This window comes from Cetorhinus maximus, chromosome 30 (genome assembly GCF_964194155.1).
Source record: "Cetorhinus maximus chromosome 30, sCetMax3.hap1.1, whole genome shotgun sequence".
NCBI classification, from domain to species: Eukaryota; Metazoa; Chordata; class Chondrichthyes; order Lamniformes; family Cetorhinidae; genus Cetorhinus; species Cetorhinus maximus.
In genome coordinates, this window is record NC_135908.1 from 711,495 (window position 1) to 737,819 (window position 26,325).

Genomic DNA, 26,325 nt, shown 5'->3' on the forward strand with positions numbered 1-26,325 from the left:
AGCCCCCTTGAACCTGATTTCCCCATTTAATTAGATCGTGGCTGATCTGCATCTTAAACCGATTTGCCTGTCTTGGCTTCATATCCTTAAAGGCCCTTTACCGAACAAAAATCCATCCATCTCCATTTTGAAATTTCCAATTGCACTTCCCCCCCTCCCCCGCTTCCTCCCCCAGCCTCAAAGGTTTTCTGGATTGGCAAATGCAGTACATGTCCTTCCTGATAGGTAACCAGCCAAGTCACTAGGAGAGCTGATGCTACTAATTTTTCATTTCTGATTTTATTGAAATTATTACAATAACACAGAAAAATATTCACTCCAGTCACCCACGACTCCATATGTTACTGCAGGTTAGTTTGGGATACACATGCATCATGTGGCTTAAAGTGATAGCTGATCCACAAATTATTGTTTTCAAAGAAGGACTTGCACCTTATTCAACAACTTCCACACATCTTAGGACATCCCAGCCAATTAGGTAGTTTTGAAGTGTTAGCGTCAATTTGCACGTGCCAAGTTCCCACAAACGACACTGCGACAATGACCAAATAATCAATTAGTGACGCTGGCTCAGGGATAATGTTGGTCCGGACGCTGAGCTAAGGCACTTGCTCTTCTGTGAAATAGACTTTTATGGTCTGCTTGAGAGGGCAAACAGTGCAGCACTCCCTCAGTACTGCACTGGAATGTCAACCTACAGTTTGTGCTCAAGTCTCGGAATGGGAGTTTAACTCACAATCTTCTGACTCCGAGCACTAACACTGAGCTGTAGCTGAGATTCTAATAGGCAAAGGCCTGGTTGCCTGTATTACTCGTATATGGAGCTTGAAATTCAGTGGACTGACAGTCTTCCTTCCTTACTCCATTATTCTCCAGCCTGCTGTATGCACCCGGGAACTATGTGTCTTCTCATTCTATACACTGGGGGTGATGTCAGGAGCAGCAGAAGAGGTTGCCACTGGGGCTGAGGTAGGTAATCATGCTTTCCCTGTTTCAGAAACGGAAGCTACTTGACTCAACACCAAAAACTTGTGATATAAATAAAAACATAAAAGTGCTTGAGAAACTCCAATCTGGCAGCATTGTGGAGAGAGAAACTGCATTCATGTTTGAGTCCAATTTGACTTAATTTTATAGCGTCTTTAACAAAATAAAACGTATCAATGCACTTCACAGGTGCATTAGAAAGCAAAATATGACACTCAGCCGCACAAGGACATATTAGTTCAGGTGACAAAATGCGTAGGTACAGGTGTAGGTTTTAAGGAGTGTCTGAAAGGAGGAAAGGGAGGTGGAGAGGTGTGGGGAGCTGTTCCAGAGCTTGGGGCCTAGGTAACCTCAGATGCAGCCACCATTGATGGAACAATGAAAGTCAGCAATGTTCAAGAGGCCAGAATTAGAGGAGCACAGTTATCTTAGACATTTGTTGGGCTGGAGGAGATTATAGAGATAAGGCATGGCCATGGAGGGATTTGAAAACAAGGATGAGAATTTTAAAATCAGGATGTTGCTTGACCAGGAGACAGTTTAGGTCAGCGAGCGCAGGGGCGATAGGGGAATGGGACTTGGTGTGAGTTAAGCCACGGGCAGCAGAATTTTGGATGACCTCAAGCTTGCAGAGGGTAGAATGTGGGAGAGCAGCCAACAGTGCATTGGAATAGTCAAATCCAGAGGGAACAAAGGCATGAATGAGGGTTTCAGCAGCAGATAACCCCTCTCCTCCTGACCCACCCAAAGCCTGTCCACCATCTACAAGGCACAAGCTAGGAATGTGATGGAATACTCTCCACTTGCCTGGATGAGTGCAGCTCCCACAACACCCAAGAAGCTCAACACCATCCAGGACAAAGCAGCCCACTTGATTGGCACCCCATCCACCACATTAAACATTCAGTCTCTACATCATCAATGCAAGGGCAGTGGGGTGGGGTAGATTAAATTCCACCCAATGTCTTTCAGAGAATTGGCAAAAACGTTGGACAGGAAATAAAACTATTGCAGATATTACCAAATGTTCTCCAAAAATTAAAACAGCCCAGATTTTTTTCAATTCATTAACCTGTCTGGATTAACTGACTGTGATAAAGCAAAACACCAGTCGGAAAATCTAAACCACTGTGGCTTCCTTTCAACTTGACTTTGAGGGGGTTGGGGTGGGTGGGGCTTTATATTATGAGACAGCACAGTTCAGAAGGTGCTGAAAGATATAATTGCAATAATGTTGTGTGAATTCAGTGTTCCTATATCATTGAACTGGAATGAAACTCACTCCACAAGGGCATCCATATTCCATTTATTTTGGCTGAACTCTTGCCGTTTGGTTTCTGACACTTGGAAGGAGTGTTGTTGGGGAATCTTTAGAATAAGATTTTTTGTATCTATCACAATTGCGTCTCCGACCTACGTAGAGCCATCAGTCCAATTATTTGTAACTCTTTTGTTACAAAACAAATAAACTAAATTAACAAATCAAAGGACAAAGTAAAAAGCAGCCCCTTAAAGGGAGACTGCAAAAACAAAAGACAAAATGCAAAGGAGACTTATCAACATTAAATTAAAATGTAATTAAAGGGGTTGAAGTGCCAGTGCTTTACTCCTTCTTAACTGATTGATTGGTTTCAATTATATTGTTTACCAATCGTTATTGAGGCCCTTTTCCTTGATCATAATCTACCATACAAAATATTCTGATACATCTGCTGCTGTGACAATCCCCAACCTGCAGAGCGATGCACATTTGTATTACACCTTTAACGTGGCAAAGTGCTGCAAGGTGCTTCACGGGAGTGCAGCAAGATAAGAATTCTCAAAGGCAATTATACATCCCTCGAATTAAAATTGATAAACAACCACTTGTATTTTTTACATTATCTTTAAGGCAATAAATATCCTGACAGCCACTTAATGAGGTGGGAGGGTGAGGAATGAAGATCCCACCTGTACCCTGATTAAGTCTGGGGCAGGAAAGCTCATGGATGGCCTTATTGGCCCGTTGCCATTTGAGGCTGTTAAATGGGCAATTAATGACCACTTAAGGGCCTTGTCCTGCCCTCTCTGGTGTTCACCTAGCCAGGGTGTGGCAGACCCACCATGCAGCCAGCCTGAAAAGCAAACACTGTTGCTTGTGAGCTCCAGGTGGCGGGGGATGGTGGGAGGGGGTCTCTCTTTGTCAGACACTCAGTGCCTGATTAAGGGACTTAGCATTGGGAAGGGCCCAGCGAGAGGCACCCTCCCTGCCTTTGCCAATTCCTAGCCAGTTAGCTGCTCTGATCCAGGAGTAGAAATGTTATAATTGGTTTCAGCATCAGTGGATAGGGAGACGATTATCATCTAGACATTTTACTCTTGATAACCACCCTGCTGAAGCTCACAATCTAATGGCTATGTAGGTAAAGTGCTGGAGGCTAACCAATGGGTGTGGAGCTATATTTCCGGAAGGAATCGAGGTGGAGAAGGAAATGGGCATAAAATGAAAGAAGGGGAAAATATATTTATGAATGTAATCTAGGAACATTGGAAGACATTTCTCTTCCCCCTCGCTTGTATGTGACATTATTACGATATGAAGTACCCTCTGTCATAGCCTGTTAGCCATAGCCTACTATTTTGGGGTGTATAATGTGACATGTTCTAAAGGGCTCCAAATCCTACTGGTTTGGTCCTTCTGATCCTTCTGTAACCACATCGCTGCTCACCTCTCATCCCCTTCCTGTTTGTTGTCTAATGTGATAGACTGTCCCTTCCACACCACCATGGCTACGCCTAACTATTCCACCATTGTTGCTGCCATTTTCTCACTGTCTTTCTGTCACAGCCACAAAAGAATCATGAGGAGTAAGGGCTAGCCTATCTGTCAGAGAGCCATGCAAAGAAACGGGTAGTCACTTTCAATGACTTTTTTTTGGCAATTTGAACTGTAACATTGGGCGTTGAGTCATAAGGACCAGAAACATTAACTCCTGTTTCTCTCTCCACAGATGCTGTCAGACCTGTTGAGTTTTTCCAGCATTTTCTGTTTTAGTTGTAGCCTCAAGTAATGTTGGGTGTGAATTAAATGTATGAAGCGCCACTTGCCTCAAAGAATAATAATGAGGGTTCGTTTGTTAGGTGGTGGATCTGTTGGTCGCAATGTGTCGAGCTGCTTTGGAGTCTCCGAGGAAAAGCATTATATTTGAGCCTTACCCTTCTGTCGTGGACCCAAGTGATCCCAAAACTCTGGCATTCAACCCCAAGGTGAACTGTTATTAAACTAAATTTACATTGAGCTCTAACAGTCAAATTTCTATAGCTGATCTTGTGTGATTGAGTTGACATCACCTCATCAAGTTCACTTCCATTTACCGTTGTTTTGCTTTAGATGGGAGATTTTTGGATTAGCTCCCAATTCCTGACTTCATTCCATCTATTTCAGTGTGTTTGGACCCTATTTCCCCCATCCCATGTTATGTAAATACGAAGAAAAGACCAATTGCTAAAATGCTCCTTGTACATGGAACACAAAAAGTTAGCATACAGGTTCAGCAATTGTAACGAGGAAGGCAAGTGGAATGTTGGCTTTCATTGCAAAGGGGATAGAGTATAGAAGGAAGGAAGCCTTGCTACAGCTGTTCAGGGCATTGTTTCGATCTGCTCAGTTAAGGAGGGATATACTTGCACTGGAAATAGTTCAAAGATGGTTCACTAGGCTGATTCCTGGGATGACGGGGTTGTCTTATGAGGAAAGGTTGGGCAGGTTGGAGTTTAGGGGAATGAGAGGTGATCTTACTGAAACATATAGGGTAAAATTTTCAGCTCGTTGGGTGGGCACATGCTTGACCTGACCGAGCGTAAAGTGATACGCGATGATGTCAGACGAATATCCCGATGTCATTGTGCATTTGTGTGATTTTTCGGTTGGTGGACCTGCACCTGGGTAGGCAGTGCACCTGCCGACAATTAAAAGGCCAAGTAAGGCCATTAAAAAGCGAATGAAGAGAAATTTTTTTCACTGCTGATCCCACCTTATGGTGGCGAAAAGGCCAAGCGGCCTTTGCATTTTTTTTTGGAAACCCAATCTACGGGCGGGATGAGGTTTCCAAAAGCAAATAAAAATAAAATAAAAACTTCAATTTTTCATTAGTAACATGTCCCTGCTCATGGGACATGTTTCATTACATTTTTATTTCCTTTATTATATTTTTAATATCACACTTCATTTCCCTGAGGCACAGAGCTGGAGATTATGAAGAGCGCTTGCGCACATGTGTGAAGGCCGTGTTCACCTGGCTCACACTCCCTACCACCCTGCTGCCACCGTGTTCCACACTGGGCGGACATTAATTAGCCCACCAGCGTGAAATCGCCTTTCGTCCTCTATCACGGGGGCGCTGTCGGCTTCCCAACCACCCCCGCCGAGCCCCCCAATATAGGTGAAATTCTGCCCCATGAGATTCGGAGGGGGCTTGGACAAGTCAGATACTGGAAGGATATTTTCCCTCGTTGGGGGAATCTAGAACGAGGGGGCACAGTTTCATAATAAGGGGATGCCCATTTAATTAGATGCCCAAGATGGTGAAGAGGGGGAATTTCATCTGAGGGTCAGGAATTTTTGGAATTCTCTACCCCGGAGAGCAGAGGAGGCTGAATCATTGAACGTATTTAAAGTGAGATAGACAGATTTTTAAATTATGGGGAGTCGAGAGTTATGGATGGCGGGCAGGAAAGTGAAGTTGAGGCCATGACCTAATCAGCCATGATCTTATTGACTGACAGAGCGGGAGAGTAGGCTTGAAGGGCCGAATGGCCTACTTCTCCTATTTCTTACGTGCTAAGTGCACCAAGAATATTTTCAACAGGATAAAATATTAGTTTAAACTGCTCAAACAATATACTAATTTTAATAGTAAAGAATTAAAATTTAGTATTTTATTGTGTTGTGTTACCTCACTTTTACCTAGTTATTTTTCTTCTATTTCCTTTTCATCTTGTCCTTCAGCCCAGTTAGTTTTGGAGGAAGATTCCTCCCAGTTACTCATAGTTACCCTGCCTAGTTTTTAAGCAAGCATCTGGAATATTCTGAATATTAATCCTTCCCTCAGATTCTGCTCTATTACTTCGGAAGTTATTGCAATCAACAGGCATTTTTGTTCACAATAACGTCATTGGGATCTTCAATAAATATGGACAAAGCTCCAGTGAATCCATGACCTTGTGGGATAAGTTGGAAGAATATCTACCTAAGACAAGCTGACATTTTGGGAATAATCAGTCAGGAGTTCCATTGGGTCTTGTGTCCACCTGATCTTTAATGTCTAGCCTTTATTGTTATCTCACAAATTCATTGTTCAATTTAGAACTTTCATTGGCTGGGAGTCTTTGATAAGGGAACTTCTGCCCCAGTTTTGACCACATTGGCACCCTAACCCTAACCTAGTTTGTTGTGAACTGTTGGGTTGTTAGGTTCTTGCCAACTGTTGCCCACAGGATGACCTGTGTCTGACCATTTTCTTGTTGCCCATTTACAGAAGAAGAACTATGAAAGACTACAGAAAGCCCTGGACAGTGTAATGTCCATCAGAGAAATGACACAGGTATGTCAACAGTGCTCACACTACATGGATACCCTTTATCTCATTATGGTTTCTTGACTGCAAAGACAGAAATTTACCAACTGAGATTAAAGACAATGAACGTGGACATTTTGCCAGTTAATGGGTTAGATTTGCAACTTGGCCTCTGGGTTTGAACAGATGAGTTATCCATTTAGAAACCAGCTGATTTTCAACCAAAGTTTAAGTTGAGCGGATCCTCTGATGTGTGGCAAATCTGAAACATGTATCAATTTTTTAGTTGTGCTCACCATAATTAATAATGTTTATCCTCTTCTTGGTAAAATATCAACTTGCCTTTGAAATTCCTTAACTCCCTTAATCTTCTCCACCCCCTCCGATCTAAACCTCATGCAGAAACTTCCTGATTAATCTTTCTACCATGAAAGAAACAACTTGGAAGAAGAGAATTTCACCTCTTCTTTGTGATAGTCATTGCTCCTAATCAGCCACACCAGCAAAGTAAAATTAAGCTGCACTTAACAGTTTGCTGCTTAACACTGCATCACTGTCCAAACAGAAATATGGAAAAGCAAAAAATTAAGTTGCAATCTTATTTTTGCTTGATAGGCGTCTGACCCCCATGACTGCCAACATGTGATGCCTTCCACTGGCAAACTTCACCTTCCCAAATGCAAATGAGCTAAACCTCCCAAATGATGTAACCAAGGCCCATGCCCAATCCCTCTCTCTTTGACTCAACCCTGCCTTCCAACTCGTTTCTGGATCTTAGACCATCGCAGCTTATTTAGCTCACTGGCTGCACTGTTGTTTGAGCCACAGCTTGGTTAGCCCTCCGGCTTGACCACATAATTTGGGCCTATGCTGGTTCTGAGGGAGTTCCGCGCTATTGGAGGTCTTGCTTTTTGGATGAGGTGTTAAACTGAGGCCCTGACTACCAAATCAGGGAGATGCAAAGCAAATCCAGGATAGTTATTCTGGTGACCTGACAAATATTTTTCATTCAACCCACAACCCAAAGTATTTCGCAACCAATAAATTATTTTGAAGTGTGCTTTTGTTGTTATGCTATCAATGTCCCTAAAACAGATATGAGATAGATGACCATTTAAACTGTTCTGGTCATGTGGATCACACTTACAGCTTATTTTATTTATTTATTTATATATGATTTTCCAACCTTTTAAAAAATATCTTTATCTTTCCTTCTAAAACCTTGGCCTAGCTTTCAAGTTTACAAACTACTGCTGGAACGACAATAACATAAAAACGAAAAAAGAAGTTAAATCCTTTCCAATTACATTCTTTCTCTTTTTTTATTTGTCCAATAAATTATTTTGTGAGTTTTTAAAGTAGAGAGATCTGGGGTGGAGGGAGAACAAAACACTTTGGGGTCACTGTTTAAAAGTAAGGGGGTCACCCATTTAAGACAGAGATGAGGAGAATTTTTTTTTCTCCCAGAGGACCGGGAGCCTTTGGAATTCCCTTCCTCAGGAGGCAGTACAGCAACGTCTCTGAATATTTTTAAGGCAGAGGTGGATGGATTCTTGATAAGCAAGGGGGTGAAAGATTATTGGGGGGTAGGCAGCAGGTTACAATCAGATCAGCCATGATCTTATCGAATGGCAGAGCAGGCTCGAGGGGCTGAGTGTCCTACTCCTGCCCCTGATTCGTATGCTCGTACGCATATTTGGAAATACATTTTCTTTGTTGCCCTGAGGTTTTTTCAAAATGTTTCTGCTATAGGAGTGTCTGCCCAAATACAGGCCTTTTTTTTTGGCTGTCGTGCTCTCTTTATAAGTTTTAAACCTGTTGAAAAAGCTTGGAGTTCAATGAATTCAGAAGAGCCCAATCGTCCAGGCCTTGAGTTTGCTTTAATATCAGCTGCTGAAGGAGGATGACGGTGTGAGGGGAAAGCATTGTGAATGAAGGAAAACTGCTCATTGCTGTGGATTCTTGACCGCCTGCTCACTGAGCCTCTTGTTTCTTTAATACCCTCTAGTGGGGGCACAGAACAAGTTTGCAAATTCCCGCTTCGAGAACAGTTCAGTTTCTAACTTAAATCTTTAGATCTGCTCTACCCCCGAGGAGCCTCTGACCAAAAAATAGCCCCTGAACACCAAAAAATAGCCCACAAGAAAATCTCAAAAAGAGCCCTCGAAAAATGAAGCCATTTTGGCCCCTGCTTTGGGACATCTTGAGACCATTTTTGTTTCTTTATTCTTTCATGGAATGTGAGCATCGCTGGAAAGGGCAGCATTTGTTGCCCATCCCTAATTGCCCGAGAGCTGAGTGGTTTGCTCGGCCACTTCAGAGGGCAGTTAAGAGTCAACCATGTTGCTGTGGGCCTGGAGTCACATGTAGGCCAGACCGGGTCAGGACGGCAGATTTCCTTCCCTAAAGGGACATTAGTGAACCAGCTGAGATTTTACAACAATCGATGATTGTTTCATGGTCACCGTTACTGAGACTGGCTTTACATTCCAGATTTTTATTAATTGCATTTAAATTCTACCAGCTACCATGGAGGGATTTGAACCCCCATGGGCAGGATTTTCCGGTCGGCGTGTGGGGGCAGGTCTGACATGCTGACGCGTAAAATGACGCGCGATGACATTGGGCTTTTATTAATTAAATAAATAAATAAATTTCCACAAATATAAAAACATGTCCCCACTCATGTGACCGTCACATGAGGGGACATGTTTAAATAAATTTCTTAACCTTTTCTTTTATTATTTTAATATCCATTCAATCTCCGTGTCTCTGGGAGGTTGCTGAGCTCTTATCACGTGCCTGCGTGAAGGAGCGCAGGCCCCGACTCTCCCTCCCCCACCCCCACCCCCCCACCCCCCCCGCCCCCCCCCCAAGCCCGCACAGGTCGCTGAGTGCTACCGGTTGCAGCATATTACACTGGGCGGTCCTTAATTGGCCAGCCCATGTAAAATGGCAGCGTCGCCACGCCCACTCCCGCCCAGCCCACCCCTCATAGGAAAAACCCTGGCCCATGCCCCCAGAGCTTTAACCTGTGTCTCTGGATTACTAGCCCAGTAACATTACTGCTATGTCACCACCTCCCCCTGAAAGACACTGTCTGAATGCAGGTTCTTTCTTTCTTTCGTTACTCATGAGGGACATCGATTGACATATTGTGAAGATTGGGGGAAGTGATACACCTTTTTTCCGCTTTATTCTCAATGTAAAACATTTGATTGTATGGGGTCTGGGGGTGGGGATGAATTTGGACTTGCCTGAGGATGCAAAACTTGTGGAATTCTGACCTCCGAGTACCAAAAGCCTGATATTTAACTCTGCTCTTGACCCAATCGAAAATTGGGTATTCCTACACCACATGGACTGCAGCACCTCAAGAAGGCAGCTTACCAGCACCTTCTGAAGGGCAGTTAGGGGTGGGCAACAAATGCTGGCCTTGCCAGCAACACCCACTTCCTGTGAAAGAATAAATGTTTAAAAATACCCATAACCGAGCAACTTATTGTCCTTCAAGTATATGTCCAATTCCCTTTGGAAAGCTATTATTGAATCGATTTCTATCACGCAGTCAGGCAGTGTGTTCCAAATCTAAGCACTCATTGTATCAAAGTGTTTTTCCTCAGGCCATCTCTGGTTCTTTTGCCAGAAACATTGAACGTGTGCCCTCTTGTTATTGACCCTCCAGCCACTGGAAACGATTTATTTATTTACTCTAAATTTTTGAAGTATCTCTACCAATCTCCTCTTAGCCTTCCCTGCTCAAAGGAGAAGTACCGGTTCTCTAATCTATCCATGTGTCGGTAATTCCTCACCCGGAATCACTCCAGTAAATCTCCTTTGTAATTTCTCCTAAGCCTTCATGTCCTTCCTAAGTGGTGGTGAGAGGAATTGGACACAGTGGGTGGAATCTTCTTCTTCTCTCTGGTGGCAGGAAGGACATTTAATTCGGTGGGATGATGGCATCCGGGACACCCACCGCTCCGCGCGCCCCCCCCCCCCCCCCCCCCCACCACCCCTGTCTTTCCGACTCTGCCGGAATTAAGTTCTGGGTGGGAAGCCCATTGTTGACCTTCCTGCCTCGATGCCAATTGAGGCTCTTAAGTAGCCAATAAATGACCACTCAAGGTCCTCATCCCAACGCTGCTGGTGTTAACCCAGCTGCAGGCTGTTGCCATGGAGCACGTGTGACAGCTACAATCTGTGTCCAGCTTGTCAGCTCCCAGTGGGATGGTGGTGGGGGTCCCTCAATCAAAGGCACTCAGTACCTGATCAAGGGATTCGACATTGGGAAGGAGGTAACGTGATGAGAACCTTGCTGCTGACCCCTTCCAGGACGCTCTCCCTGTGACCCCCCCCCCCCCACCGCCATGTTACATACTTGCAGCCTGGGTCGCTCTGCAGTCCTGGGACCTCCAGTGCCTGTGATTCCAGCAGCAGCCACGGCCTCTCCAGTGGCGCTACTGAGTACAAAAGCTGCCGCCCTCTCGAGTGGCCAGCAACTCTCGGGAGCTGAAACTCCAGCCCCCCCCAGGGGTTTAGATTCCAGAGGAAAGCCCACCGCTGGCCTTGCCACTGCCTGATTGGCTTGTGGTTTGGCAGGCCTCCCCAAAAAGAGGATCTCTCACTGCCTCTCAAGCTGACAGACGAGAACCCTGATGCCTGTACTCCAATGCACTGGTTTGTAAATGGGGTTCCCAAAATTGCTGGTTAAAATTCGCATGTAATGAAAGCAGTTTTAATTCTGTAGTCACCATAAACCATTGGCTCTGCCTAAGGTCTCCCAAAATAATAAAAAGACATCTTGTCATCTATTTGCTTAGTGACCTCCAATTGCCAGTTTGTGGGTACTGTTTGGATACAGAACTTGGAAGCAAAAAGAATATTAGTTTGTGAGGCTACAAGTTGGCTGCCATTAAAGACTGATTTATCAACTCAGAAACTGAAAATGTTTGATTAGCATTTTGCTGGATTTGACCAAGGAACTTGCGTCTCAATCTTGCTGTAGCAATCTTGACGCTTAGAAGCTACATTCACGTAAATCACTGACGCACTATCTCAGTATCTGAAGACGCTTGATTAGATTTTGAATGAGCTTCATGAATGGGTTCCTTGTGGAACAAGGTTTCCCTGCCTCTTGCCTACGAGACACAGTCGGATGTGTCACTGTCACAAAAGGGCTTATATCTCTGAGCTTTAATAATATCTCAAAATGCTTGATTTTGGTTAAAGGTTCATGACAGCAAATTTGAAGCCGACGTCTGCAGCTTCTAACAGCCCAACAAAAGAGGCAGTCAGCCTGTCAAGTGGAATAAGTGAAGGAAGAGGAAAGAAACTTTGAAGGAAAAGGAAACACCAAAATAGCAGACAATAAAAATTAAAGTGATGCTGAGAGCCATGAAGTATGTGGAAGCCAATGTTTATGTGCTTTCCCTGCACTACTTGTCAGTCAAAGGCTGATGAGAGAGTCACAGGGGAACCTCTGACCTGAGGACCCTGTCTTCGTAACTGTAAAGAAATGGGGAAAACCTAATCCGTGAAGAAATAATTTATTCCTTATGTTTAAAACACTGAAGAATTCGGAAGCCAGATTGTTCTGTACGTGGTGAATTGGGTTGCCACCTGATTCTTCTTTCCACTTGTGTCTGGATGTTCTTCCAGAGAGCTTTACCAAAAAGCGTCTTTCCTATTTTCTCATCTCATAAAACCTTAGAGTCACTTTGGTACATTGTTCCTCTGGTGCAGCCATCTATCTGCCTCCGCGCACAATTAATAATCCATTGTATCCCAACCTTGACTGAGTGTCAATAGACTTCACACAACCAGTAATAAAATGATAATGTTACCTTAAGTTTTCACATACCTATGTCAGAGGTCACTGGATAGTGATCAGGGGTGTTGAAGGCAATTGTAGCATCCCATAGTAATTACACAACTGAGGTGAGCTAACTGTGTAAAATTGGGGACCAAACCTCTCTGCTTGCTGACCTGGGTATTTTATTTGCGTTTGGGAACTATCAGGGGAGTTTCAATATTGATTTGATTGATGTTTGCCTCAGTCATTCCAATAAGAGCAGTTGAAAATTTCTTGGGCACAATATGATTGGTTAGATTTTATGATCAGGAAATCATATTTAACAAATCTATTAGATAGAGTTCTTTATGAGTGTAACTAGCTGGGTAGATAAGGGGGAACCAGTGGATATAACACACTTAGATTTTCAGAAGGAATTCGATAAGATGGCCACACAATAGGCTGTTTCACAAGATTTAAGCTCACAGGATTGGGGATAATTTATTAGCGTCGATTGAGAATTGATGAATTGATAGAAAAGAGAGAGGAGAAATAAACAAGCCATTTCCAGGTGTGTAACTACTGGGGTGTTGTAAGGGTCAGTGCTTGGGCCTTGACTATTTACCACCTATATTTTGACAACTGGTCCCTGGACGAGGTCCCCACTTGTTAAATTCCCAGACAAGATCCCCGAATTTTTAGGACTGGGATGGGACCCCAATTTGTTATGACCCAGGGTGAGGAGGAATGAGCTGGCTTCCCTTCTACATTCAACCACCTCGGTTGGTCGCAACAAGGTTAATTTAAAAATATCCTTTCCCCGGTCCAAATGTATTTACTTTTCACCCATTTTTCCCTGTTTATTCCCATGAGGGAAAATAGTCATCTTGCATTCATATCAGAACTATTTACACATTCTGAGGTATAAATCAACAGGAGATGGATTTTTGGGTAACTGCTGAGATGTGCAAATCAGGCTTTTGGCTCTGCAACCACAGGAGATTAAAGTTCATTCTTTTGCATCTTTCCTATCTCTCTTTCAAGTGTCTCTGCTTGAAGAAGGCCATGACATTGTTTCAGGTGTGACATTCCATGTTCTCTCAGGCAGGTCTGTCAATATAATCCACATAGGAATTTTCCAGCAAGTGGTCACTTTACATTATCAGCCATCTTTTGCTCAGTGTCTTTGCTTGTATTTCTTTTAAACAAAACATAGGTCCTCCTTAAAAACCTCAGCATGTCTGTAAGTAATTTGTGGCTGTAATCTGCTTTTCATGATAATATCAGTAATTTAAGTGAAGGGAAGGATATAATAAATCTATTTGCCGATGATAAAAACTAAGTGGGAAAGTAAGCAGTGAGAAGGATGTAAAGAGGCTGCAAAGGAATGTAGACCAGTTAAGTGATTGGTCAAGAAAGTGGCATAAAATGTAATAGGTTGGTTAGGGTATAATGTGGGAAAGTGTGGACTTATCTACTTTGATAGGAAGAATGGAAAAGTAGAACTTTTTTTTAAAAGAGTGCGAGTTTAGTAAATTTGGGATTCTGAGGGATTTGGGTATCCTTGTAAAAGATATTTACAAACTTAACAAGCAAGTTAACATACAATTCGAAAAAGCAAATTGTATGTTAACCTTTATTACAAGGGGGTTGTAAGGGAGCTTTGTTGCAATTATATAGGGCTTTAGTGCTGTGTACATTTGGTCCCTGTATACCCAAGGGAAGATGTACTTGCCTAGGGGGAATGGCAATGAAGGTTCACTAGGTTGTTTCCTGGGAAGAAAGGGTTTTTCTATGAAGTGACATTGAGTAGAATAGGTTAGTAGTCTCTGGCTTTAGAGAGATGATCTCATTGAAATACATAACATTTTTTAGAAGACTTGACAAGGCAGAGGCTGCCATAATGTTTGCCTTGGCTGGATAGTGTAGAATCAAGGGTCATAGTTTCAGGATAGGAGTGCACCAAACAACTCTTTCTAAATATCCACACTGATATATGATGTAAGTTATTCAGCATTAGGCATTAGGAAGTCACCGATAAATATCACCAATAAGTAGCTCAATTTCAGAAGATAAGAGTGGCTGATTTTCTACACATTGTGTGCCAGTTCCTGAAGAGATTCGATGAAAAAAACCAGACCAGAGACCTACACAGGCCTCCGTCTCTCTTGTGCCTGGAGGCATCTGCAGGTGTATTCCCAGTTTACATTTTGTGCTAATGACGTTGAAGTGAAACACCTCCAACATCAATTTTCTGGACTTCTACCCAATCCCTGCCACAGCGAAGGAGTACCGAGAGAAAGTGGGGATCAGAGAGTTTGCTAAGGGACAGCCAGCAGTCTCTTTAAATCTTCAATAAGGCTAGGGTAAAATTTATTCACCATAAAAGTATAATGATGCGGCTGTACTTAGAACACAGGCATGTGGCATGGAAGATTAAAAAAGAAAGGAGTTGTATTTATGTAGCATCTTACACATTCTCCAAACATCCCAAAATACTCCAGAATCAATGAATTACCTTTGAAGTGTAGTCACTTCTGTTATGTGAGAGAATGCTAACTTGAGCACACAGCCAGGCGCCACAGATAGTAATGCGATGAATCTTTTGGGTGATGTTGTTCGAGGAATCGCAGGACATCCTCTTGCTCTTAGGATCTTTGACATCTGACCGCACAGGTAACCAGGACCCTACCCCTCACAAAAAACAGCACCTCCAATCATGCAGCACTCTTTCAGTACTGCAGTGAAAGTTAGATTATTTGCTTATTTTCTTGGAGCTGTGTGACTTGAATCCATTAACTGCTGATTCAGAGATTAGAATGGTACCAATTGAGCCAAGCTGACATATGCAGGGGAGTATGTTTATATTAATAACATGCATGACATTAATGGGTAATAGGTCATTTCTTTCAGCATGTCAGCTGTGATTCAGTTGGCAATACACTCGTCTCTAAACCTTAAAACTCTGGTTTTAAGCACTAGGGCTTGAGCACAAAATCCAGGTTGACAATCCATTGCAATAGTGAGGGAGCATTGGATGTTGGAGTGCTGTCTTTCAGATGAGACATCAAACCAAGGCCCCATCTGTCTGCTTGGGTAGATGTAAGAGACCCCATGGCACTTATTTCAAAGAAGAGGAGGGGGAGATATCCCTGGTGTCCTGGCCAATATTTATCCCTCGATTAACATCACAAAAAATAGACTACCTGGTCATTATCACGTTGTTGTCTGTGGGAGTTTGCTGAGCACAAGTTAGCTGCCACATTTCCTACTTTACAACACTAACTACACTTCAATAAATACCTCATTGGCTATAAAGTGCTTTGAGGTATATGGTGGTCGTGAAATGTGCTATATTAATACAAGTCTTTCTTTTATGCAAATATGTGCATAAAAATAAATTGCTTATCCATAATTATCAGGTCCCTTGTTAACTGGGGATGCAAAGGCTGCACATGGAAATTGGACACGCACGCATCACACATAACAAATTGTCTGTGGCTTTCTATCTTTTACCCAGAGCTATTTGCTTAATCTGTAGAGGTGGAAACACATAATTCTGAATTTATATCCAACTAGCCGCACTGTGTAGGTACGAAAACCAAAGAACATCAGTGCTCGGGTCAGACTACACCTTAATTGAGGTGACCAGTTTTAGTTATGGAACAACAAAGGGAATATTCACACCCTGGAGATGGCCCAAGAGGGAGAGCTGAGACCAATCCCTAGCATTAGAGCACTGGATTATGAGGAGCCAATGGAGGATCTTGGCCTTTCCATCATGGAAAGGATACAACTAATCGGTGCACTCAGAGATTCCTAAGGTGGTAAATGGTACAGCAGACGTAAAACTGGGCCATTACTTCAAGGTAAACCATGAGGACAATGGGACAGAGATTCAAACTGGCAAAATACAAATGTAGGACTGATAAGGGAGTTCATTTAAGGGAAATGGAAGCAAAGGTTTATGCAGTCATTTAAGAAACTGGATGCTGTGATGGAGGAGTATAGGTTAGGTTTAGATGGATATGGTAGGGCGGGTTGAAAGGGCTTTGCCATTCTCATCTATCTTCTGATCTGAATTGATTTTGCTTTTAAACTGAGGCTAAAGTGCAAAGTTTCCCTATGAGATTAACTACTTGTCATATCTCTTATAGGGATCATACCTGGAAATCAAAAAACAGATGGACAAGTTGGACCCTCTGGCTCATCCATTGCTGCAATGGTATCTCAGTATTAGTGTGTGTTTGTGTAGTGCCTTTTCATATTGCACACATAGTGTCATTATATTGCTTAACATCTTTTCCACTCATACAATGCATGCCATCTATTTGTGTATTGAGAGGTATTTTTGAAGACAGGAAGATTGAACTACCAGCCATCTCACAATAATTGCAACATGAATGAAAGGGAACTGTGCCCAGTTGCATTATGAATCCAGCAACATAGGAACCGGCCATTCAGCCAGTCAAGCCTGCTCTGCCATTCAATTAGATTGTGGCTGATCATCTACCCCAGTGTCACTTTTCCGCTCTATCTCCATATCCCTTGATGTCATTAGTCCCCAGAAACCTATCTATCTCTGTTTTGAACATGCTCAATGATTGAGCTTCCAGAGCACACTGCGGTAGAGAATTCCAAAGATTCACCACCCTCTGAGTGAAGAAATTCCTCCTCATTTCAGTCTTAAATGGCCTGCACCTTATCCTGAGATTATGTCCCCTGGTTTTAGACTCACCAGCCAAGGGAAACATCTCATCTACATCCACCCTGTCACACCCTGTAAGAATTTTGTAAGTCTCAATGAGGTCACCCCTCATTCTTCGAAACTCTAGGCCATACCAACCCAGTCTCCCCAATCTCTTCTCATAAAACAATCATGCCATCCCAGGGATTGGTCTGGTGAATCTCCAATGCAAACCCTCTATGGAAAGTATATCTCTGCTTAGATAAGGGGACCAAAACTGTGCATAATACTCAGCGAGGTCTCACCAAGACTCTATATAACTGCAGCAAGACATCTTTACTCCTGTACTGAAATCCTCTGGCGATGAAGACCAACATACCATTTGCCTTCCTGACTGCTTGCTGCACCTGGAAGCTACCTATTAGTGACTCATGAACAAGGACACCCAGGTCCCTTTGGACACCCACACTTCCCAACCTCTCACTATTTAAGAAATATCCTGCCTTGCTGTTTTTTTCTGTCAAAGTGAATAACTTAACACTTATTCACATTATATTCCATCTGCCATGTTCTATCCCATTCACTGAACCTGTCCAAATCCTCTTGAAGCCCCTTTGCATCCTCCTCATACCGTACATCCCACCTAGTTTGGTGTCATCAGCAAATTTGGAAATATTATAATTGGTCCCCACATCCAAATCATTTATATAGATTGTGAGCAACCATTGACCTGGCGCTGAACCTTGCGGTACCTCACTAGTAACAGCCTGCCATCCTGAAAATGATCCGTTTATTCCTACTCTCTGCTTTCTGTCTGTTAACTAATTCTCAATCGATAGTAGTATATTTCCCCAAATCCCAAGCGCTCTAATTTTATTAACTAGCCTCCAACTATGTTGGACCTCATAAAAAGACCATAAGACGTAGGAGCAGAAGTAGACCATTTGGCCCATCAAGCCTGCTCCACCACTCAATGAGATCATGGCTGATCTGATGATCCTCAACTCCACTTTCCTACCTTTTCCCCATAACCCTTGATTCCTTTAACTGATTAAAAACCTGTCTATCTCAGCCTTGAATAAATGTAACCACCCAACCTCAACATCCCTCTGCGGTAAAGAATTCCACAGATTCACTACTCTTTGAGAGAAGAATTTCCTCTTCATCTCTGTCTTAAATGGGTGACCCCTTACTGTGAGATTATGCGCTCTGGTCCTAGACTCTCCCACAAGGGGAAGCAGCCTCTCAGCATCTACCCTGTCAAGCCCCCTAAGAATCTTATATGTTTCAGTAAGGTCTCCTCTCACTCTTCTAAACTCCAATGAGTACAGACCCAACCCACTCAACCTCTCCTCATCAAAAAAATCCCTCCATACCCCAGATCAACCTAGTGAATCTTCTCAAGACTGCCTCCAATGCCAGTATATCTTTCCTTAAGATAAGGGGACCAAAACTGTTCACAGTATTCTAGGTGTGGTCTAACTAGTGTCTTGTGTTGTCTAGGCAAGATTTCCCTATTTTTAAACTCCATTTCCTTTGAAATAAAGGCCAACATTTTATTTGCCTTCACTATTACCTGCTGGACTTGTATGCTAACTTTTTGTGATTCATGCACGAGGACCCCTATATCCCTCTGTGCTGCAGCTTTCTGCAGTCTTTCTCCATTTAAATAATATTCAGTTCCTCTATTCTTCCTGCCAAAGTGCATAACCTCACATTTCCCCACGTTATATTCCATCTGCCAAGTTTTTGCCCACTCACTTAATCTGTCTATACCCCTCTGTAGACTCTTTGTGTCACCCTCGCCACTTGCCTTCCCACTTATTTTTGTGTCACCCGCAAACTTGGCGATAGTACATTCACTTCCCTCATCCAAGTCATTAATATATATTGTAAATAACTGTGACCCCAGCACTGATCCCTGTGGCACTCCACTAGGTTGCCATCCTGAAAATGCCCCCCTTATCCTAACTCTGTCTTCAATTAGTTAGCCAATCCTCTATCCATGCTGATAAATTACCCCCAACACCGTGGGCTCTTATCTTATGAAGTAGTCTCATGTGCAGTACCCTATCAAATGCCTTTTGGAAATCCAAACATATTACATCTATTGGTTCCCCCTTACCTATCCTGCTTGTAACCTCCTCAAAGAATTCTAATAAATTTGTCAGGCATGATATCCCCTTCATAAAGCCATGCTGACTCTGCTTGATTAGTGTATGTATTTCTAAATGCTCTGCTATTACATCCTTTATAATAGACCCCAACATTTTCCCAATGACAAATGTTAAGCTAACTGGCCGATAGTTACCCTGTTTTTTGTCTCCCTCCCTTTTTGAATAAGGGTGTTACATTGGCAGTTTTCCAATCTTCTGGGACTTTTCCAGAATTTAAGGATTCTTGGAAGATTACTACCAGTGCATCCATTATCTCTGTAGCTATTTCTTTTTATATCCTAGGATGCGACCCATCAGGTCCAGGGGACTTATCAACCTTTAGCCCCATTAGTTTCCCTAGTACTTTCTCTGTAATGATAGTTGTATTTGTTTCCTCCCCTGCTTTTGCCCCTTGATTATTTAGTATTTTTGGAATACTATTAATGCCTTCTACCATGAAGATCGATGCAAAGTATTTATTCAACTCCTCTGCCATTTCCTAGTTCCCCATTATTATTTCCCCAGCCTCGTTCTCTAAGGGGCCTATGTTCACTTTGGCCTCTCTCTTTTTATATATTTAAAGAAGCTCTTACTGTCCATTTATATATTACTTGTTAGTTTACCCTCAAAGTTTATTTTCTTCTCTTCATTATTTTTTTGGTCATCTTATGTTGGTTTTAAAAACTTTCCCAATCCTCTGGTCTACCATTAATCTTTCCCACATTATATGTTTTTTCTTTCAATTTGATACTATCCTTAACTTCCTCGGTTAAGCATGGTTGGTTTATCCCCTTCCCGGAATCCTTCTTCCTCACTGGGATATATCTTTGTTGTGACTCATGAACTATTTTCCTAAATGTCTGCCATTGTTCATCAACCATATATTCTGCTAAACTCCTTTCCCAGTCCACTCCAGCCAACTCTGCCCTCATTCCTTTGTAATTACCCTTGTTTAAGTTTAGCACAGTTGTTTCTGACCCAGGTTTCTCACTCTCAAACTGAATGCTAAATTCTACCATGTTATGGTCACTGTTTCCTAGGGGATCTTTTACTCTGAGATCATTTATTAAACCTGCCTCATTACACATTAACAGATCCAAAATAGCCTGATCCTTGGTTGGATCCACGACATATTGTCCTAGGAAACTGTCCCAATATACTCAATGAATTCTGGCTTGTGAATACCTCTGCCAATTTGATTTTCCCAATCTACATGAAGATTAAAGTCACCCATGATTAATATACTGTCTTTTTTGCATGCCCTCTTTATCTTGTGATTTATTCTCTGTCCTACAGCTGTCCCACTGTTAAGGGGCCAGTAGACTATTCCCACCAGTGTCGTCTTCCCCTTGTTATTTCTTACCTCCACCCATATGGACTTTACATCTTCCAATCCAAGATCATTTCTTGTTATTGTACTTATTCTATCTTGTACTAACAAAGCTACCCCACCACCCTTTCCTTCCTGTCTGCCCTTTTGAAAAGTCACATACCCCTGAATATTTAGTTCCCAGCTCTGATCTCCTTGTAACCATGTCTCCATAATGCCTATAAGATCATACCCATTAACCTCTATTTGTGCCGTTAATTCATTTATTTTGTTCCGACTACTACATGCTTTTAAGTAAAGAGGCATTAATTTTGCTTTTTTTAATGATTCTTTCCCCCTTTGACCCTATTTGCTGCTTTTTATTAATGTTTGTACACTGTCCCTTCCTGTCACGCCCTGGGTATCATTACCTAAATAGCTGCCCTGCAATGCTGTCATATCCTTTTGCTTTGTAAGTGTACATATCCCCTCTCCAGAACCTCCCCCCACCCACCCCTCTATTTACTTTAAAGCCCCCTCTACAGCCCCAGTTATTCGATTGACCAGGACACTGGTCCCAGCACCGTTCAGGTGAAGCGCGTCCCACTGGAACAGCTCCCTTCTACCCCAGTATTGGTGCCAGTGCCCCATGAACTAAAACCCATTCTTCCCACACCAATCTTTCAGCCACACATTTAACTCCTTGACTTTATTTACCAGTTTGCCTGTGGCTCAGGCAGTAATCCCAAGATTATTACCGTGGAGGTTCTGCTTTTTAATTTAGCTCCGAACTCTTCAAATTCTTTCAGCAGAACCTCCTTTCTAGTCCTATCAATGTCGTTGGTACCAGTGTTGGTGATGACAACTGGATCCCTCCCCTCCCCCCTCCAAGTTTCTCTCCAGAGGAGGATGAGTGAACTGATCACAGCACTGGAGGAGGAAATAGGAATGTAGTAATGGTAGGGGACAGTATAATTGGGAGATAGATACTGTTCTCCCCCATGCCATGGTCAGTTCACTCATCCTCCCCGCAGTCTCCACTCATGCCCACACAGTTTGCAAGAACTTCGTAACTGTTGGACAATTGCAGGGACTGAGGCTCCTTGAATGCTACCCCCTGTATCCCCATACCCACCTCACCTGCACTCACACCCTCCTGTCCCTGATCACAGACCAAGTTTGAATTACATAATCTGAGGGATGTGACCACCTCCTGGAGCAAAGTGTCCAGGTAACTTTCCCCCTCCCTGATGTGGTGCAACACCTGCAACTCAGACTCCAGCTTCTTAATTCTGATCCGAAGCTCCTCGAGCTGCAAACACTTGGTACAGATGTGTTCACTCCGGATCACCTTGGCATCCAGCAGCTCCCACATGCTGCAGCAGCAACACATCACCCGTCCTGCCGTCACTATTGTGTTTTATTTAATTTATTCATTAATTACTCTAGTATCCCTGCTCTTTACACCTTATTGTAATTAATTTATTTTTACACCAGTATCGATCTTAAACTTAACAAGCTATTTTTAAGAAAAAGAGAGAAAAAAACTAGCGACCTAAACACAAACTAAAGGCATTACTTTTACTTTAAAGACTAGGAATACTCACCAATCCCACTCACCAATCAGCTGCTTTCCCTGCATTCGCATCACATTGTGGTTCGTGACGTCACTCTGCCGCTGGTCTCTCTGAGGGTAGGCCCCTCGATCCGTGGCTTTTACCCTCTCCCCCTCACCTCTCACTCAAAATATACAATTTTGAGTCTTAGGAGTAGAATAAACCTTAATCACTTACCAGGCACTCACCAGTTAACCAGCTTCTTCTCCTGTCGCAGAGCAAGAATCAATTCTTGGAGGCTGAAATTAAACCCCTCTTTCCCTTCTTCCCCCTCCTCCCTGAAGTGCTCAACTCCAGCACTCTATTGTAAATTGCACTCGAGTGCTAAGTCGCACTAAACTGGCTACTTATATATGCTTCTAACTCTTGTGGACCATGTAGTATTTCTTTAAATACTAACCATTGCCTGTCTACTGCCAAATCTTTTCGTGTATTTTCCCAATCAACCAGCGCCAACTTGTCCCTTCTGGCTTCATAATTTATTCCCTTCAGATTTAAGACCCTAATTTCAAAATGAACTATATCGAATTCAAACTCAATGCAAAATTCTATCATATTATGGTCACTGTTTCCCAAAGGCTCATTTACAGCAAGGTTATTAATTAGCCCTTTCTCATTACACAACACTAAATCTAAAATAGCCCAATCCCTAGTTGGCTCTTCAACAAACTCCAGAAACCCATCTCGTACACACTCCAGGAATTCCTCCTCTATAGATTAGTGCTGATTCGGTTAACCCAGTCTATGTGTAAATTGAAGTTGCCAATTATTACTGTATTATCCACATTACATGCATCTCTGATTTCCTGATTTATACCATGTCCAACATTAGCAGTAATGCTTGGTGGCCTATAAACAACCCCCACCAATGTTTGGTCTCCTTTGCTGTCTTAGGTAAGAAGGGGGATGAGGCCCTGAAAATAATTTCAGGGAGCTCGGGAGGAGATTGAAAAGCAGGACCTCTAAAGCAGTAATCTCAGGATTACTTACAATCCCACATGCTAGTGAGCACAGAAATAGCACTATTGAACAATTGAACGTGTGGCTGGAGAACTGGTGTAGGAGGGAGTGCATCAGATTTCTGAGGCATTGGGACCGGTTCTGGGGCAGGTGAGGCCTGTGTAAAATGGACGGGCTGCATCTTAACAAGACTGGGACTTACACCCTCGCAGGGAGATTTGCTCATGCAGTTGGGGAGGGTTTAAACTAAATTGGCAGGGGGATGGGAAACAAAATGAGCTCAGATTTGAGGGAAGCAAAACTGGTAGAAGGAAGTAGAAAAGTAGAAAGCAAAAATAGAAGACAAAGCACAGACAAGCATCAAATACGATCAGAATAGAGAATAATGTTTAAAAAGCTGAGTTAATGCCTCTCTATCTGAATGCACATAGTATTCGCAAAAAGGTTGATGATTTGAGGGCACAAACTGAGGTCAATGGGTATGATTTAAAATGCCATTATGGAGACATGACTGCAGGGTGACCAAGATCGGGAACTGAATATCCAAGGATATTCGGCATTTAGGAAGGATGGGCAAAAAGGAAAAGGAGGTGGGGTAGCACTCTTAATAAGGGACGAGATCAGTACATTCATAAGAGAGGATCTTAGATCAAAGGATCAAGATGTAGAATTGGTTCGGGTGAAGCTAAGAAACAGCAAGGGAGAGCAAACATTGGTGGGGGTTCTTTATTGTCCACCAAGCTGGCTGACAAGTGGCAAGTAACATTCATGCCATGTAAGTGCCAGGCAATGACCATCTCCGACAAGAGAGAATCGAACCATCGCCCCTTTACATTCCATGGCATCACCATCACTGAATCCCCCACTATCAACATCCTATTATCATTGACCAGAAGCTGAACTGGACTAGCCATATAAATATCATAGTTACAAGAGCAGGTCAGAGGCTAGAAATGTTGCAGCAAGTAACTCACCTCCTCACTCCCTACAGCCTGTCTACCACCTACAAGACACAAGTCAGGAGTGTGATAGAATACTCCCCACTTGCCTGGATGAGTGCAGCTCCAACAACACTCAAGAAGCTTGACACCATCCAGGACCAAGCAGCCCACTTGATTGGCACCCCATCCACAAACATTCATTCCCTCCACCACCGACGCACAGTAGCAGCAGTGTGTGTACCATCTACAAGATGCACTGCAGCAACTCACCAAGGCTCCTTCGACAGAACCTTCCAAACCCACGACCACTACCATCTAGAAGGACAGGGCAGCAGACACATGGGAACACCACCACCTGGAATTTCCCCTCCAAGACACTCACCATCCTGATTTGGAAATATATTGTTGTTCTATCATTGTCGCTGAGCCAAAATCCTGGAACTCCCCCCACCCCCCTCCCAATAGCACTCTGGATGTAGCTACACTACATAGACTGCAGTGGTTCAAGAAGGCAGCCCACCACCAGCTTCTCAAGGGCAATTAGGGATGGGCAATAAATGCTGGCCCAGCCAGCGATGTCCATATCCTATGAATAAATAGTAAAAAACGTTACGAGTTCACTTCTTCCCCCTGTGCACTGAATCCCCACTACTCACTCTGTCTCCATCTCACTCAGGCATAGTCTCCTGACCATGCATCCCTTACTGACCATGCAGTTTTAAAAGCCTGACTCTTATATAGACCCCCTGATTAGTTGGAGTTCAGCATCTTGGTGAGACTTAATGAAAGATTCATTAAAACATGTTGGCAGGCTGCTTTTAACTAACTGTTTGAAAGCTTAGGACAGGGCAACTATGGAAGATTGACAAGGGTTAACAAAAATACAGATATTGCACCACCAACAAATAGAATTTATAGAGTGCTTTAACTCAACAAAAAGTCTCCAGGTGCCCTATAAGAGCACTATAAGGCAAAGCCGGATAAGGAGATATTAGAGTAGGTGGCCAATAACTTGGTAAGATAGTTAGGTTTTGAGAAGTGTTTTAAAGAAGGGGAGAAAGGTAGAGAGGGAAGAGGTTTATGGAGGGAACTCCAGAGCTTAGGGCCTTGGCAGCTGAAGGTGCAATCACCAATGGTGGCACGATTAAAATCATAAATGCCCAAGCGGCCAAAATTGGAGGAGCACAGACACCTCTAGAGGGTTGTGCAACTGGAGGAGATTACACTCGCAGGGAGAGTTGAGAGATTTGAAAATGAGGATGAGAGTTTTAAAATTGAGGCATTGCTTAATGGGGAGCCAATGTGGGTGAGCAGGACTTGGCGTGAGATAGGACATGGGCAGAGGGTTTGGATGACCTTTAGTTTGAGGAAGGTAGAGTGTGGGAGGCCGGCCAGGAGAGCATTGAAATCGTCAGGTTTAGAGGAATAAAGGATGAGGGATTCCGCAGCAGAAGAGCTGAGGCAGGGATGAAGTCAGGTGACTTACAAAGATGGAAGTGGTACGCCTTAGCGACGGAGCAGATAGGTGATCGCAACCTGGTGGTCAGTTTACAGCTCGACATTGGGCTGGATTTGGGGCTCCTCTGCTGGCAGGTTTGGAAGGTGGGGAACACATGAAATCCAATAGCTGGTCTTCTGTCCCCTACCTGCCCACCTCCCGCCCTGTCTGAAATTTTACAGGAGACATCAGGCGGCCAGTTAATAACCACTTATGGGCCTCATCTTGCCACTGGTGGTATTTTACCGCCCACACCTAACAGTTTTAGCTGCGCAGGCTGGTGTTGGGCAGGTGGGGAGCCTCCTTTGCGGGTCTCCTGAGTCTATTTGGAGGCAGCCCCACTTCAAGGCCATCTTCACTCTTTAACCCTTCCACCTCCCCCCTCCCCACCTCCCACCACTAGCCACTTGAACCCTGCCTCCCAACCCCCCTCATTCGCCTTGTCCCCCCCACCTCACTGAGACCCCCAACCCCAGGCTTACCTGGGCTCCTTGGCGTGGTGGGACTGCCTATGGTCCCAGCACTGGCCACTGCTCCCAGCTGGCACTGCTGGGAGTACAGAGCTGCCAACTACCTGAATAACTGGCAGCTCTTGAGGCAGGCCTTCCTCCTGAGAAAACCTTGGTCAAAAAGGCAGGTTTTAAGAAGCATCTTGAAGGAGCAAAGTGAGGCAGAGATGTGTGGCAAGGCTATTCCAGAGCTTGGAGCCTAGGCAACTGAAGGTGCGGCCACCAGTGGTGGGGTAATTATGATTGGGAATGCACAAGAGGCCAGAATTAGAGGAGCGCAGGTATCTCGCAGGGTTGTGGGGTTGGAGGAGATTAC

At 43.5% G+C, this 26,325-nt stretch overlaps 1 protein-coding gene across 9 annotated transcripts in view; it reads left to right on the forward strand.

The window, feature by feature from the left end:
• Positions 1 to 26,325, forward strand: part of parp6b (poly (ADP-ribose) polymerase family, member 6b) — a 121,785-nt gene that overhangs the window by 71,518 nt on the left and 23,942 nt on the right. For 8 of the 9 annotated variants that reach the window (XR_013573802.1, XR_013573801.1, XR_013573803.1 and 5 more), the window contains exons 14-17: positions 877 to 969; positions 4,108 to 4,233; positions 6,504 to 6,569; positions 16,491 to 16,558. Coding sequence is in view for 6 of the 9 variants with exons in the window: in XM_078532246.1 (XP_078388372.1) it covers positions 877 to 969; positions 4,108 to 4,233; positions 6,504 to 6,569; positions 16,491 to 16,558 (353 nt within the window). In the remaining 3 variants the exon portion in view is untranslated. The remainder of the gene's footprint in view (positions 1 to 876; positions 970 to 4,107; positions 4,234 to 6,503; positions 6,570 to 16,490; positions 16,559 to 26,325) is intronic. The other variant, XM_078532247.1, reaches the window with a different exon arrangement.